At 38.7% G+C, this 15,534-nt stretch overlaps 1 protein-coding gene across 6 annotated transcripts in view; it reads right to left on the reverse strand.

Moving 5' to 3' along the window:
* The window catches only part of GRM7 (glutamate metabotropic receptor 7), an 879,282-nt gene that overhangs the window by 268,600 nt on the left and 595,148 nt on the right, over positions 1 to 15,534 (reverse strand). For all 6 annotated transcript variants that reach the window (XM_055260434.2, XM_055260432.2, XM_063630706.1 and 3 more), the window contains exon 7: positions 11,709 to 11,848. In XM_055260434.2, coding sequence (XP_055116409.1) covers positions 11,709 to 11,848 — 140 coding nt within the window. The remainder of the gene's footprint in view (positions 1 to 11,708; positions 11,849 to 15,534) is intronic.

A 15,534-nucleotide genomic window follows, 5' to 3' on the forward strand; every position in this document is an offset into this window, starting at 1 on the left:
AGACAGAGTCTTGCTCTGTTACGTAGGTTGGAGTGCAGCAGTGCAGTCATAGCTCATTGCTTTCTCGAACTCCTGGGATCAAAGGATCTTCCTGCCCAGCCTCCTGAGTAGCTAGGACTACAAGCATGTGCCATCACACCCACCTACATTTTTATTTTTTTAAATTTTTGTATAGATGGGGTTTTGCTTTGTTGTCCAGGCTGGTCTCAAACTCCTGGCCCCAAGTGATCCTCCTGCCTTGGCTTCCCAAAGTGCTAGGATTACAGGTGTGAGCCACTACCCTGGGCCTAGTGTTCTCTCTTACTGCAGTAAGCAATAAATGTGACTTTGTTTTATCAATAGGATATTTTGGTAGCTTTCTCAGGGAGTCAGCAGTCGAAACTCCAAATCCCAAGCTATTAACTACCATGTGCTACTGCTTCTTTGCCTTTCGCAGCCAGAGAATGTGAGAGCTGGGCATATCTAGAAGTGGAACTGCTAACTCATATGGTCACTTTATGTTTATCTTTTTGAGATACTTTTTGAGGAAACGGTCTGCATGTATGCTTTGTCATTGAAAGAGATCTAATGCAACAAAAACAAAATATTGAGGAATCTGGGGACTAAAAGAGGAATAAATGATCATAAGTGGGGGTAGCGGGATTGAAAAACATTAGTTAGCACGACTAAGTTATTCCACTTTAAATGGAAGAAGTAAATGAGTTAACATAAGGTGGGATCAGGAAGAGATGAGTGAGTAGTGTTACATTGTCTTCCTGATTTTGACCAGGTTTCTGGAAGTGGAGACTTTGTTGCCTCATCTCTCACTACCCTCTTGGGAGTTCTACTCAGTTTCAGTGGATGGGGCTATGCCATCTGCAGGGACCCTGAAAAACAGCTGGAGTCAACAGTCCTCTCTCCTCGAGCTCATCTAACTCTCCTATGATGTTAGCATCACTTACTCTTCCTATTAATCTTCAATCTCGCCCTGCTACTCAATGGGGGATTCTATATGTTTATCATTGAATCTAGAGTTCTTTCCAAGCTTCCAAGAAATGTGAGAGAGACATTTATCAAACAGACTAGCTCAATTACAGATCAAAAGTGTTTAAGTATAAAAGCTTCATAACATTCCTATTTACACAATTATGTGAACTCTCTTAGTCTATTTTATGTTTCTGTACAGGAATATCTGAGACTGAGTAATTTATAAAGAAGAACGATTTGGCTCATGATTCTGATATATGGAAAAACCAAGACTGGGCATGTGGCAAGAGCCTCAGGCTGCTTGCACTCATGGCAGAAGGTGAAGAGAAGCCAGGGTGTGCAGAGATCACACAGTGAGAGAGGAAGCAAGAGAGAGGGAGAGGGGAGAAGGTGTTAGGCTTTTCTACACCCAGCTCTTTTGGGAACTAATAGAGTAAAAACTCACTCACCTCTGAGGTAGGGCATGAATCCATTCATGCGGGGTTTGCACCCACGACTCAAACACCTCCCTTTAGTTCCCCCTCCCAACACCACCACACTGGGAATTAAATTGCAACATGAGGTTTGGAGGGGGCAAACATTCAAACTATAGCACTCCCCATTTAAGAACAATGGGAATTTAATACGGATGTTACAGACTTCCCAGAAAAACAAAGTTATTAAATACAGTAAAGAACTATGCTAGGCAAAATAATCCATTCCTCTCAACTCCCACAAAGATGTCTATGTTCTAATTTTTGGAACCTGTAAATATGTTACATTATATGGCAAAAGGGACTTTGCAGTTGGAATATGGTTACCTACCTCAAAGTAGAGAGATTATCTTGAATTACCTTGGCAGACCCAGTACAATCATATGGGCCTTTCAAAGTGGAAGAGGAAGACAAGAGAATCAATGAAAGAAATGCATTGACAGAAAAAGAGGCAGAAGAGACTGGATGCTTAGAGGAACTTGACCTGCCATTGCCAGCTTTGAGGACAGAGGAAAAGGGTCACAGGTCAAGCTGCCAGAAGCTGGGATCCACCCACCACTGCCAGCAGAGAAACAGAGACCTCAGTACCATAACCAAAAGGGACTAAATTTTTCCAACAACCTGAGTGAGCAGAAATAGATTCTCCCTAAGAAAAGGGAAACAAAGAAAGAAGCATAGCCCTGGTGCCGCCTTGATATTAGTCCTGTGAGACCTCTGTTGGACTTCTAACCTAACGAACTATGAGATAATAAACTTGTACCATTTTAAGCTGCTAAATTGGTGGTAATTTTTTTTACAGCAGCAATAAGAAACTAATACAAGGAACATGACCACAAGTATCATATGCATTCTTGTATCAGGGAAGTTTTCACTACTGATTTTCAAAGTGTTCTTATGAGGTACGTAGTTTGCTTGATTTGACTTTATTTTATTTTATTTTATTTAAATAAAAAAGGGAATTACGGTTCAGGAATGTTAAAATTATTTCCTCAAGCAACAAGCAGAAAAGGCAGGACTCAAACGGGGGCATTCTCACAATGCCCCACGTTTTGAGAATTTCTCCCAGTTGGAGCGAAGCATTTTAAACCACTTCCTGTATTTTTGTTTGAACACAACCAGGTCATTCTAGAATTTTTTGGCTTCCCAAAGCAAAAAACTTAGGCAGATCGTACATTAGTTGACTTTCTTTCTTTTCATAATTTTGGGTTGGTGATAACGAGTTAAGTCCCTCTTATCAAGAGTCCAGCTCTCTAAACTCATTCATCTTGTTGTATTTCTTTTTTCATATATATTTTGCCTGAGCCCAAAATGCAGATAGTAATGGCATTCAACAATTTCCACAGAGAATCTGGAGTCTATTAATAAACATGAAGTGATTTGCTTCAATTCCTAGAATGCAAACAAGAATTTATGGGGGTTTAGGCTCTCTAATGTACATGTTTGTGGAACCATATTGATAATTATAAATATTATTAACCTTCCAGACATTCATAGAAAGAACACAGTTATACACCATTGATTCCTAGGAGAGATGCTGACAAAAGAAGGAAAATCTCTGTTTCTTTCATTTCTAATATGTTTCTGAATATACACAAATACATGTTTCCAAACAAAAGCATTTTCTTTACTAAGGCAATCCTCTCTTTGAGACTGCATTTATCAACCCTTTTAAGAAAGTATTATTACATATTATGGAACGTTTTGGGATATTAACAGTATTGATATATTATTGTTGATTTTTAGAAACCAATTTCCAGAGACTATCAATAAAAAGTTAAGCATACATTCAAACTAATTTCTGAATTAGTGGAAATAAGTTAGAATCTACTTTAAGTCTAGATTAGGTGAATGAAGTAAAATGCTAGTGGGAGTTAGGGGGATTATGTAAGAGAGTGGTACGAGGTGGGGGTCTGTTGTAACATAGAGAGCACACACCTTGTATCAAGTAGAAAGTTGTTCCTTTGATTTAGCCAGCTTTTGTTGCATGGGGAGTAAGGACACATCATTGCCAGATCTGATGTTTTAAACAGAAGTCAAAAACATTCTTATGTCATTTCCTGATACTTAAAATATTGGCAAGTAATTAATTTTTGAACCACACCTGCTGTCTGTAATCAGTTTGGAGTCTCGCATCTCAAGTTAACTGACAAATGGGAAGCAGTACTTAATTTTGATTTATAAATCAAAATAACAGTACTATTTTTGATTTATAAATATATTTTGTAAAATATCACAGATTCAGAGAGTCTGACAAATAAAAATAACTCTTGTTACTGTGGTGTCAGGTTAAATGCTATCTTTTCAGGGAGACCTTCCTTGTCCTGGTTCACAGATATGATCAGTAACAGGCAGGGTGTGATTAGAGACCAAATCCTAAATCCTCTCCTGTTTTGATGCTTCCTGTAATGTAGCATTAAAGTGTAGAGAAGCAGGTGGCAGATGCAACTAGCTTCAATGGTTTGATGATTAGTTAACTTTAACTTTAGCAAAAAAATGGCCAATGACTCTTCAACTCAATTGATTCCTCAAGAGCACCAATTTCACTTCATGCTCTCAAATAGCCACTGATAGGTGTCTAAAAATAAAAAAAAAAATCAATTGAAATAAAGCAAAAACTAATTCTTCTATCTCTTCCCCTCGTTTTCTTCTGACCGGCCTTAACATAACAAACACCAAAATCGTCTATCTTTGCACTTGGAACAAGCTTACAGAGCACTTAGGGAACCCTTGAAGAACCTAACCAAGTTCTCAAATGAATCCCTGAATCATGTAGAATTGCTGACTCGGGTAGAAGTCTGGTTGAATCCTCTGATCCATTCATCCAATAGGCACTGGGATGCTAAGTCAACAATGACCTAGTCCTTGTCCTTAAGTAAAGTGTACAATTTAACTGTTTGTCTGTTTACCTAGTTATCCATTTAATATTTAACAAGCTGTTTCTATATGCTCAGCACTATGCTTGGTGCTTGGGGGTACAGAAAACCCAGCTAAATGCTAGTAATTGATGTTTTGAGCAATTACGGATCATGTGTATTAGCCTGTTTTCATACTGCTCTAAAGAAATACCTGAGAATGGATAATTTATAAAAGAAAGAGGTTTAATTGACTCACAGCTCCACATGGCTAGGGAGGCCTCAGAAAATTTACAGTCATGAAGGGGTAGCAAGGACCTTCTTTGTATGGTAGCAGGAGAGAGGAGTGAAAGCAGCGGAAATGCCAGACACTTACAAAAGCATCAGATCTCATGAAAACTCACTCACTACCATGAGAACAGCATGTGGGAAACCACCTCAATGACCCAATCACCTCCCTGCCTTGACGTGTGGGTATTACAGATCCCTCCCTCAACACATGGGGATTATAATTTAAGATGAGATTTGGGTGGGGACACAGGCAAACCATATCATCAAGTGACAAACTAAGGATGTGAAATTATTGTTATTTTTGTTGCTGTTGTGGCTAACATTTGTTGAACATTTACCACATGCCAGGCACTGGTTTTAGCATGTTACATATATTATTTCTTCATATGTAATGCTAACCATAACTCAGTGAAATAGGTACTACCATAAGCCTGCTTTACAGCTAGTAATGGTGGAACTGTGACTCAGATCCATTTAATCAGTTCAGCTTTAAAGCCTACTGTTCTAACTACTAACAATAAAACTATAAATTACAAGAAAAGAGCTGTTAATTATGATGGGCAAAAAGGTGATTCCACAAAAGAAGACTTCAAATTGAAGCTGAAGAAGGACTAGATTTTGACACCTTACATATTTTTCTCTTTGTCAACATTGCCTTGATTACTGCTATTACATACCTCATGTAATACATTGTAAATTATGAGTACAATAAGATTTCTAAAACATTTTTACTGTTGTAATTATGAAACAATAGAGTGATTAGCAGTTTTATAGGTAGGTATAAATCCATATTGATTTGGAAATATTTAATTGTATTAAACAGATTTTGGCAATCAACTGTTTTTCTTATGTCTTAAGTGTCTGTGACAGCCAAAATTCTAATGAGTGTGAAAGATTCAATATGGAACAAACATTACAACTTTTGAAATCAATTTGGATAACCTCAGTTTAATAAAAATCTAAAAAATTTCTGCTTAATAAGGGATGGCTGATTTTTTTTTTCTTTTCCATCCTGGGCACACTAAAACAAAACCAATTCTTTTTTTTTTTTTTTTCCATTTTTGATTACTATGGTGAATAAGATTGTAAAGAAAGAGTATCTTACATAAATTGTCTTAATTTATTGATAACTAAACAATCCAGAGAGCATTATAAATGGCTTGTGGTAAGGATTTCCTAGGGCACAAACAATACGACCTAGATCTAGTTTTTCTTTCCAAGTTTTGAGTTCTCTTCCCTGAAGCTCCTACGTGGTAGCTCAAAATGGCTCCCTAGGAAGCAACCGCCTCCAAGAAGAGCATGTTGGTGTCTCAGATTGGCCAGCAGACATCCAGTGATGTCTTGATTAGGGAGACATAGTATGGGTACCCATCCCCATCACTATGGCCACAGTGATTGGCTTAGACTGAATTAGTTGACTTTCCTGGACTTGGGAAACACCCAGGGCAAACCACATGGCTGAAAAGAGAAACTTGGTGCCGGGTGTGGTGGTTCACGCCTGTAATCCCAGCGCTTTGGGAGACTGAGGCAGACTGATCACAAGGTCAGGAGATCAAGACCATCCTGGCTAACACGGTGAAACCCCATCTCTACTAAAAATACAAAAAATTAGCTGGGTGTGGTGGCACGCGCCTGTAGTCCCACATACTCAGGAGGCTGAGGCAGGAGAATCGTTTGAACCTGGGAGGCGGAGGTTGCAGTGAGCCAAGATCATGCCACTGTACTCCAGCCCGGGCAATAGAGAGACTCCATCTCAAAAAAACAAGAAGGAGAAACTTGGGTGCTCTTCTCAGAAGGAGGAAGAGTGACTAATGGCTGCAGATAATGTCCACCATTTTAAAAAGTACATGTTCATTATACATGATTTTAAATATTAACAAAAAAATAACAAATGCCTGCTGTGTGCTAGTTACCACGTTTACAGGCATCCAAGCAATGACTAAAACATGGATTCTACCTTCAAGGAGCTTTTAGTCTCTAGGTGTGAAGTGTAAGTTTTAACAGAGAAAACAAATCACCAGAAAAAGTCAAGAAACCCCATATACCTGAGAAGATCAGAAAGTTGGTCCATCCTAACCAATGGCAGAAAATTGAGGTTTGTAGAACTTCAGTTATCCAGAAAAGAGGAAATAATATTCATTCAGTCTTCTATTTAAGAGAATATGCAGTTCACTGTAGGAAGCTGCTATTAAGAATAGTTCCTTTCTAAAAATGCTTTAATTGACATTTTGGCATATTAGAGAATTTTAGTTATCTGGAAAATTGACATTTTTAACATTTCTGAACTTCCTAATTTCAGATAAATAAAAGATGACAAAGTAACCATCATGGTTTCTATCACACATACTATATTTTACTTACAACATCAATTTAGAATTTTTTAAGCATCCACATCCCATTTATTGCTTTTTTCAGAAATATACTCCTACCCTAATTTTTAAATATTACTGCGTTATTTATTCTAAAGCAATTTTTTCCTACTTCATCTTGGGAACTACTACTTAACCTTCAAAAGATCCAGTTCAAATATAACTTTGTGGTGGGTGTCTCTAAACCAGTGCCTGTCTGTAGCCCTAAAATGCCATATATCTACTACAGAGCCCTTACCCTACCTAGACTGTGAACTTGGGGTGCATGGATCTGCCTCTTACTTATTCTAATATCTCCATGAGCTATCATCTCTCCTGACACACTGCAGATAGGCAATCATGTTTGTTGCATTGTCCCTTCTTCTGTCCCCCAGGAAGAGTACTTCATAAAGATTCTTGGTAGAATAGAAACCTAAGAAATTAAATTAGGGTTGTTTCTGTAGAGGGTACAATCAGAAGAGTGAATGGTTTTGTTGGTTATGATTCCCTTCCACAGAATTCTTGTTCAGCAGAAACATCCTGGTAGCTAACCATGCAGTCATCTCTTGGGCCACAGAGGAGACAGAGTATACTGAGGGTACATGAGACATTTTACAGCAGACAGCACACTGCTAAGCACTTAAATTCCAGAAATTGCATAGGGAACAGCAGAGGAGTCTGATCTACAGAGCTGGGATTCTAAGAACCTAAAACTCTGATTTCTTGGCTCAGAAATTCATTTGCAATTACTGACCACAGAGAAAGCCGCCCTTGAAAATTTCATTTGCTTGAGATGATGTAACTGAGAATTGAAAAAGTACCCATCAATCTTTGCGAGGAGGCATACACTTTTTACTTGAAATACTTTATTTTGTTCCATTGACTAGAGGAAAGCAAACCTACAAAACCGTTTGCCCAAATTCCACTCTCACAGAACATTTAATAGAATAATTACAGCAAAAGGAACATCCAGGGCAGGATGATGTTGGAGAGAAACCAATCATTGGATAGGACAACTGGGCTGTGGCTCTGGGTCCCCAGGTGAGAGGGGTAGGGTGCCCTCTGGGTACTCTACTTAACTCTTATTTTCTTTTTTAATCCCCCTGAACACAATTCAAATTAAATCTCACAATAAAAGGTGTCAACAGGGTGACATCCTACCAAGTCCCCTTATCTCAGTAGCCACACTAATTGAATTAAACCCAGCCTCTTATCCCCCTAAAAATGACTCCTTTCATGGTTGTCATTCACTCTCTTAGGTCCCATGCAATACCAAGTATAAACTACTGCATCCACCTGAGTGTGCCTGTTTTTCCTAACACATCACTCTTAGCATGACAAAGTAGAATAAAGAATGCTCCCACTTAGTTCCTAGCCAAGAACAAACCCCTGATTTAGCTAGCATAAACCCAAACAAAAATCGAAAGTATATGGTTAGCCCAATTCTCTGGGGCAAATTAAACAGAATATTTTAAACTGAGTGCTATTTGGAGTAGATGGAATGGAATCGTGTCATTTTCTTTTCTGAGATAGAGTCTCGCACTCTCGCCAGGGCTGGAGTGCAGTGGCATGATCTCGGCTCACTGCAACCTCCGCCTCCTGGGTTCAAGCAATTCTCCTGCCTCAGCCTCCCAAGCAGCTGGGATTAGAGGTGTGCGCCACCATGCTCAGTTAATTTTTTTTTTTTTTTTTTTTTGAGACGGAGTCTTGCTCTGTCACCCAGGCTGGAGTGCAGTGGCACCATCTCGGCTCACTGTAAGCTCCGCCTTCCGGGTTCACGCCATTCTCCTGCCTCAGCCTCCTGAGTAGCTGGGACTACAGGCACCCACTACCGTGCCAGGCTAATTTTTTTGTGTTTTTAGAAACGGGGTTTCACAGTGTTAGCCAGGATGGTCTCGATCTCCTGACCTCGTGATCTGCCCACCTCAGCCTCCCAAAGTGCTGGGAGTACAGGCATGAGCCACTGCACCCGGCTGGAATTGTGTCATTTTCTAGGAGGTTTTCAAGGCCTTGGGTTCTCTGCTCTTCTCTTATCTCTCTTTGTAAAGGAATTTAAAGACCATTTATAGGTTGTTTACATTGTTTTATAATTATGACTCACAACTGTTGTCTGAGCTTCAGACTATACCCATTTCATTTTGGCTGTAGTATATTTAAGAAGTCTCACATATATAATAATCCCAGTTTGGATTCTTGATTTTCTCCCGTCCACTCCCAGCAGCCTCCCTCATCTCACGTGTTGCCATCATCCACACAGTGCCTCAAGTTAATCCCATTCATTTGGCTTCATCTTCACTATCACACATGTCCCTGAGCCAGTGGTTCTCAAAGTGTCATCAACATTGCCCAATGACTTCTGATAAAAAGCCAATATTGAGGCTTCCCGCACCTGTAGTTCTTCTGAATCAGGTTCTCTGAGAGCAGGGCCCGGTAATATGTGCTGTTACAAACCCTCCAGATGGCTCTGATGCACACTGAAGTTTGAGAACCACCTCACTTAGCTCCCCTATTCTAGCTAGACACCAGCAACAGAATCATAATTGGTCTTTCTGCTGCTACCTTTGCCCCCTACATTATCTTCCCAGCAGCCAAAGTAATTTTATTCTTAAATCTGATGCAGCCACTCCCTCACTTCCTTGCTTAGTACTTCTTAGTGGCTTTTAAATGCACTCAGAATAAAATGTTTAAAATGTATCATGACATATAAGGGGTTGCATGAATATGGCTCTTACCTATTGCTCTAACATCTCCTCTTTCCTTTCCTCTCATTTCCCTTGCTGATTAAATCATCATCACATCAGCCATCTGACCTGCTGGTCACTCTGGTTTTCACATTGCTGGCTTCTCTTGTAGTAGGTCCTTTCTTTCCTACTTCCATTATCCTCTCTACACCTTTTCCATTATCACACTTCAGAATTTCCATGTACATATCTGTTTGCTGTGTACCACGTAACTCTATCCTAGTTGCTGAATTGTGTAAGAACAGAGACCACATTTGTTTCATCTCCACTGTGTACCTACACATTGACTCTTGCAGTGCTTCTAACTTGATAGGTATTTAAAACCAAAACCAAAAAAACAACAAAAACTTGTTGAATAGCTAATCAAATGCAATTCTTATAAAGGATAAAATACACACCAAACAAATAAAAATAAAATCAGTGTTAATATTTGTTCTTAAAATGGTGTGCTTGAGAACTCCCATGTAAGATCCCATCTGAAGTTGGTGAATGCTACTTGGGAACTCTTATGGATATTGGACAAATTATATGTGCCAGAAATTTAACAAGAGTGCAGGGTTTATGCTGGAAAAGACTAATGAACCTATTTAATCCACTGGGTCTTACAATAAGCCCTGAGCACTTCACCTATGTACCATAGACCTTGATTCTCTACCTTTAGTTGACGCTGACCCATCTTCATATCACATGGCAGCACCCAGTAAAAACACACTTTGAGTGTGTCATCCAGGTTATTCTGCTTTTGATTACTACCCCTTGAGTTTACCTTTTAGGTTTTTGTTTGTGTTGTTTTTATTTTCTCCTTTTACTTGCAAGTTTAGTGTGCCTTGGATTCAGAATAATCTTAGCTTCTTTTTTGATCTTGGCCATTTGCATTTGTATAAGCCATGGATGGTACCTGTTGATTCCAACCATTCCCAGATGCCAGAGCATAATCCTTTGGACCAAATTTTAGTGCCAGTTCATGTGTATGGTGCACCTCACGATGGGGAGAACTGGACAGGTGCAAGCAGATCTAGGCTAAGGCTCTGTGCGAATGAGGTAACTGGCCTGTAGTGGCTTCACTGCTCCCTGTGTGAACAACTTTTCTTCATAGAAACCATGACATAATCTTCCACTTCCCAAGAAATGGATTTGCTTCCCACACCCAAGAAGCCTTGTTCTCAATAATTCCAAAAGTGCCTCCTAAGGTATAGATTAATAAAGGCTAATGGCATAATTTATTGCTTTACAAAAGACATTAAAGGATTTTTCTAGGATAGAGACTGTGATGGTTAATCTTATGTTCTACTTTGCCATGCAGTGCACTGATAGTTGCTCGAATATTCTAGGTGTGTCTGTGAGGTTTCTGGATTAGATGAACACTTGAATCAGTAGGTGAGTAAAACAAATTGCCCTTCCCAATATGGACGAGTCTTATCCAATTATTTCAAGGCCTAAATGAACAAAAAGGCTAAGAGAGAATTCTTGGATTGTTTAGGAGCTGGGACGTTGGCTGATGGATTTGACATAATCTTGTGAAAGGAAGTGGCTGCTTACTTAAGGTCACATTTTACAGAAAGTGGGAGAGGTTACAGAAATGGGAAGTGCTGCAATTACTCAGATAATCCCATTATAAATCTCACATAAAGTGATACACTCAAATGTCTCAAAATAATAATAAAAAAATCAGTACCACCAAATGAAGAAAAAGGAAGGAAGGAATGGGAGGAGGCAGAAGAAATAAAAAGTTTAACCAAGAGAAGGATCTTGTGAAATTGCTAAGTAGTAACCTATTTGCTAAGTAACCTGGGTCTCAGATTAAATGAGATAATTCACACAGGTGATGAATATAATGCATGAAACTCAGTGCACATTTCCCATCATCGTCATCACCATCATTATTATTGGATATCAGTTCCTGCTGATGCCCACATCAAATTGCATGCTCACTTGTATATGCACGCAAACATTAAACAAGAAACGTGTATAACTGAGCAAATTAAAAGTCTGTTCATTCATCTCAACAGGGGAAGAAGGGAAGCAAGCAGAACTCACATTGAGCTGAAGTTCGTCTGTCCACTGCCCGATCAGACGGTAACCCGGGTTGCTAGTGTTTGTGGTCTGGTACTGAAAGATGTCATAACGCCCAGGTGCATCCCCGTTCTTGTTAAACATCACTGGAGTGCCAGCACTACCTAAGGAAGACAGAAAAATTGAAAGATTCTAAATTTAAACAAGATTCCTTATACCTCTCGTACTATGGGTGACAGGCTAGATACTTGCCAAGGAGCAAGGTAGTTAGTAGATATCCCCTTTAATAGGTCCCACCAAAACGGCCCCTGGAATTCATAGGCAAGTTATCACTATGGCCTATGGATTTTAATTATAGAAAGTGGAAGACTACTTCCCTTTTTGAATAGTTTCACTATTTCTCAATATTTCTTAAAATTTTATTCTAGTATTTTCCCCTTTCTGAGGAATAAAAACTATATGCACTATTTTTAAGAGACAGCCTTAAGTTTTATTATGCTCCTGATGATGATGATTTTAACTCTTATTTTAGTTTCTGTCTAACCCTAAATTGTGGTCAGTAAAGAACAATTTCAAAAATAACAAATTAATGTTAAAAGAGAAATGCAATTTAGAAAACAAGAAGTAAATAAGAAAATGTATTTAAATGTACTTTTCTACTCTTTGTATTTAAAATATTTTTGCTGGTTATTTCTAATTTACATCATAAACAGGTAAAATGTTTGGCAGGTGTTCAATAAATATTGGTTTATTTCTCAATCTCTCATTTGTATCTTCCTAAAATGTCTATCTTAAGACACAACCAATTATTTTGATAGAATTAGACTTTGGAATTAATTTTAAAGAACCAATATATTCATTAAGTGTATATACCTATATCTATATCTGTATCTATCTGTCCATACTTAATATATAACTGTATATGGTTGGATGAGTAAAGAATCCTTAATATTAACCACATAGAACAACTGGAAAACTATGTACAAATAATGCAAGACGTGAGTTTTGGTTTGTTTCAGCAATAGTTACAAACGAATCACCAAACATTTAGTAACTGAGTTCTGTTTATTTCATGATCCTCTGGAAGTAGGAAAAAATACCACTGGCCACATGATAATATGATATATGACTGCTATCTGTCTATAGGCTAATACTGGACCAATATTCCCAGCAGAAAACAATGCTCTATTTCGTGCCATTTACAAACTCAAATGGTGCTTTGGCCACACACAGATTCAGCTATTGACCCAAATTGATGGCACCAAAGCAATGCTGCTCTGAGAATATCAGTGCCCTCTCCCAATGTGAGCCCCAGCTTGCTGTTTGGAAAATAAAAAAAAAATTATTTATAGTGACAGAGAAATTAAAATTAGATATCAGTTAGAAAAGGGCAACTTTGGTGCAATGAAAAATACATTTGTCTGGGGAGCTGATAGCATTGTTAAGTCTGGTTTGGGGGTATAAGCAAATAAAACAATGATAAAAATAAAAACTATAAAAAGTCATTACCATCTATTGAACACATATTTTAGCGTCATTCTTTTTTTTTATTATTATACTGTAGGTTTTAGGGTACATGTGCACAATGTGCAGGTTTGTTACATATGTATCCATGTGCCGTGTTGTTTTGCTGCACCCATTAACTCGTCATTTAGCATTAGGTATATCTTTTAGCGTCATTCTTGTGTTGAGTTAGTTGTTTGTGTGGGGACGTTCTCAACATCATGGCTGCTTCCTCAAGGTTTGGCATCTTTTTGTTTTTTTTTTTTTTTTTTACTATTTTAAGCATACTTTTCCCTGTCTGGTTAAGATGCTGTCATAACTCTCATTTGAATATGAATATTCAAATTGCCTCGATATCCATCTCATCCTGTCTCTGTCTTGTCACCCTTGATCTACGTATTTGAAGGCAGTCTTCATCCATTTCCTGTTTTTGTGTTCTAGACAAACAAGGCTCTATAACCTGAACCACTTGAGTGGCTTACTCTGCTCCTGGAACTACCAAGAACGGGCTTACTGAGTTCCCTTGCTTATACTCACACACTCTTCAAGTTAACAAATCCAACTCTGTCACAGGAAACATATCTAGGTAATGCCCTGATATGGTTTGGCTGTTTCCCCACTCAAATCTCATCTTGAATTGTAGCTCCCATAATCCCATGTGCTGTGGGAGGGACCCAGTGGGACATAATTGAATCATGCAGGCAGTTTCCCCCATACTGTTCTTGTGGTAGTGAATGAGTCTCACCAGATCTGATGTCTTTAAAAGGGGTTTCCCCTTTCACTTGGCTCTCATTCTCTTTTGCCTGCCACCATGTAAAGATGTGCCTTTTGTCTTCCATGCTAATTGTGAGGCTTCCCCAGCCTCATGGAACTGTGAGTCCATTAAACCTCTTTTTCTTTATAAATTACCCAGTATTGGGCATGTCTTTATCAGCAGTGCAGCAGTGTGAAAATGGATTAATACATGCCCTGAACCCCAGTAAAGGGTTTGGCACACTGGCTCCTTCCTCCCTCTCTGCTCCCCACCTGCTGGTGAAGTGTTCATACCTAACTGGTACCTAATTTAAATTTCTCCATCACTATAAACATTTTTTTATTTTCCAAACAGCAAGCTGGAGCTCTGGGAGTGGACACCGATCTCTTATGAGCAACACTGCTTTGGTCCCGCCAATTTGAGTCAACAGCTGGATCTGCGTGTGGCCAAAGCACCATTTCAATTTGTTTTTTTCTGTCTTTTACCTAGACACTACCCCCATAGACCACAAAGGCACCCACTTTATCATAATAGGATCTCTTAAGCCTGCTGTGTGTAAGAACCAACACAAGTCTTTCCAGTATAGGGAGAAAATAATGACAACAAAAACATCAATAACAACAAAAGATTTCTAATATTGGCTTTCTGATTTCAAAAGCCTTGCGAGTATATAAGAAGAAGAAATAAAATCTGGATTTCACATGTTATTAGCAAATAAATGAGAATCCTGTCAGTTTGCATGAAGACATTATTATTCACATTGGATACTAGGATTCATGTTGTGCTTTACTGTAATTCTATAGCTTCTATTCATTAAACAATATGATTTGAGATTTTCACAGTCTTTGAGAGGAGAAAGGAAGGATATTGGAGGCCTGGGGCTCCAGAGGAACTCAAGTGCACCAGCTACATATTCATCAGAATGGGCCCCATCACCTAATCTTTCTCCCTTCTTGCAATTTTTGTTAGAAGAAATGGTCTTGTCATGCCCTTTCCATTATCATTAAAGTTCCAGTTTAAAAAATATTAAGGCAGAAGAGCTGCATACTTTATCTAAGTGATGACTTGTAATAGCACATTGTGTGGCTTTGGCCTTTTTGATGGATTCTCTAATGCAGCTGTCTTATTATTTCCAGTTTTTAATCTCCACATCTCCTTTTTAACAGCATCCATGAGCTTTTTAAAAGAGAATAAGAAGCATTGTGTTCAGTGAACTCTATATTTTAAAAAAGTCCAGAGGCGATAAAGAATTCACCAAAGGGGAAGTGATTCCCCACAGAGATGCCCACAAGGCATTAGAGCCAAGATGCAGGTACACTAGGGCAAAAGAGTAGGGCCACCTGACAAGATGGGTAACAGACAGTAAAGAACAGAGAACAGATTCTACTGAAGCCTGAAATTTCCCCTACTGGATGAGAGTATCTGAGTTTCTTTCTTCTTGGACAGAGAAGGAATAGAGATTCAGATAGCCCAGATAATAAAACAGTCTTCTGCATCAACGTATTTACCAGACATATTTTCTGTTCTCATTTTACCACGCCATGCACAGATTCCAGGAACGTTGCATTTGTTTGGGTTCCTGATATCTCTTTC

The sequence above is a fragment of the Symphalangus syndactylus genome, chromosome 21, assembly GCF_028878055.3.
Source record: "Symphalangus syndactylus isolate Jambi chromosome 21, NHGRI_mSymSyn1-v2.1_pri, whole genome shotgun sequence".
Taxonomy (NCBI): domain Eukaryota; kingdom Metazoa; phylum Chordata; class Mammalia; order Primates; family Hylobatidae; genus Symphalangus; species Symphalangus syndactylus.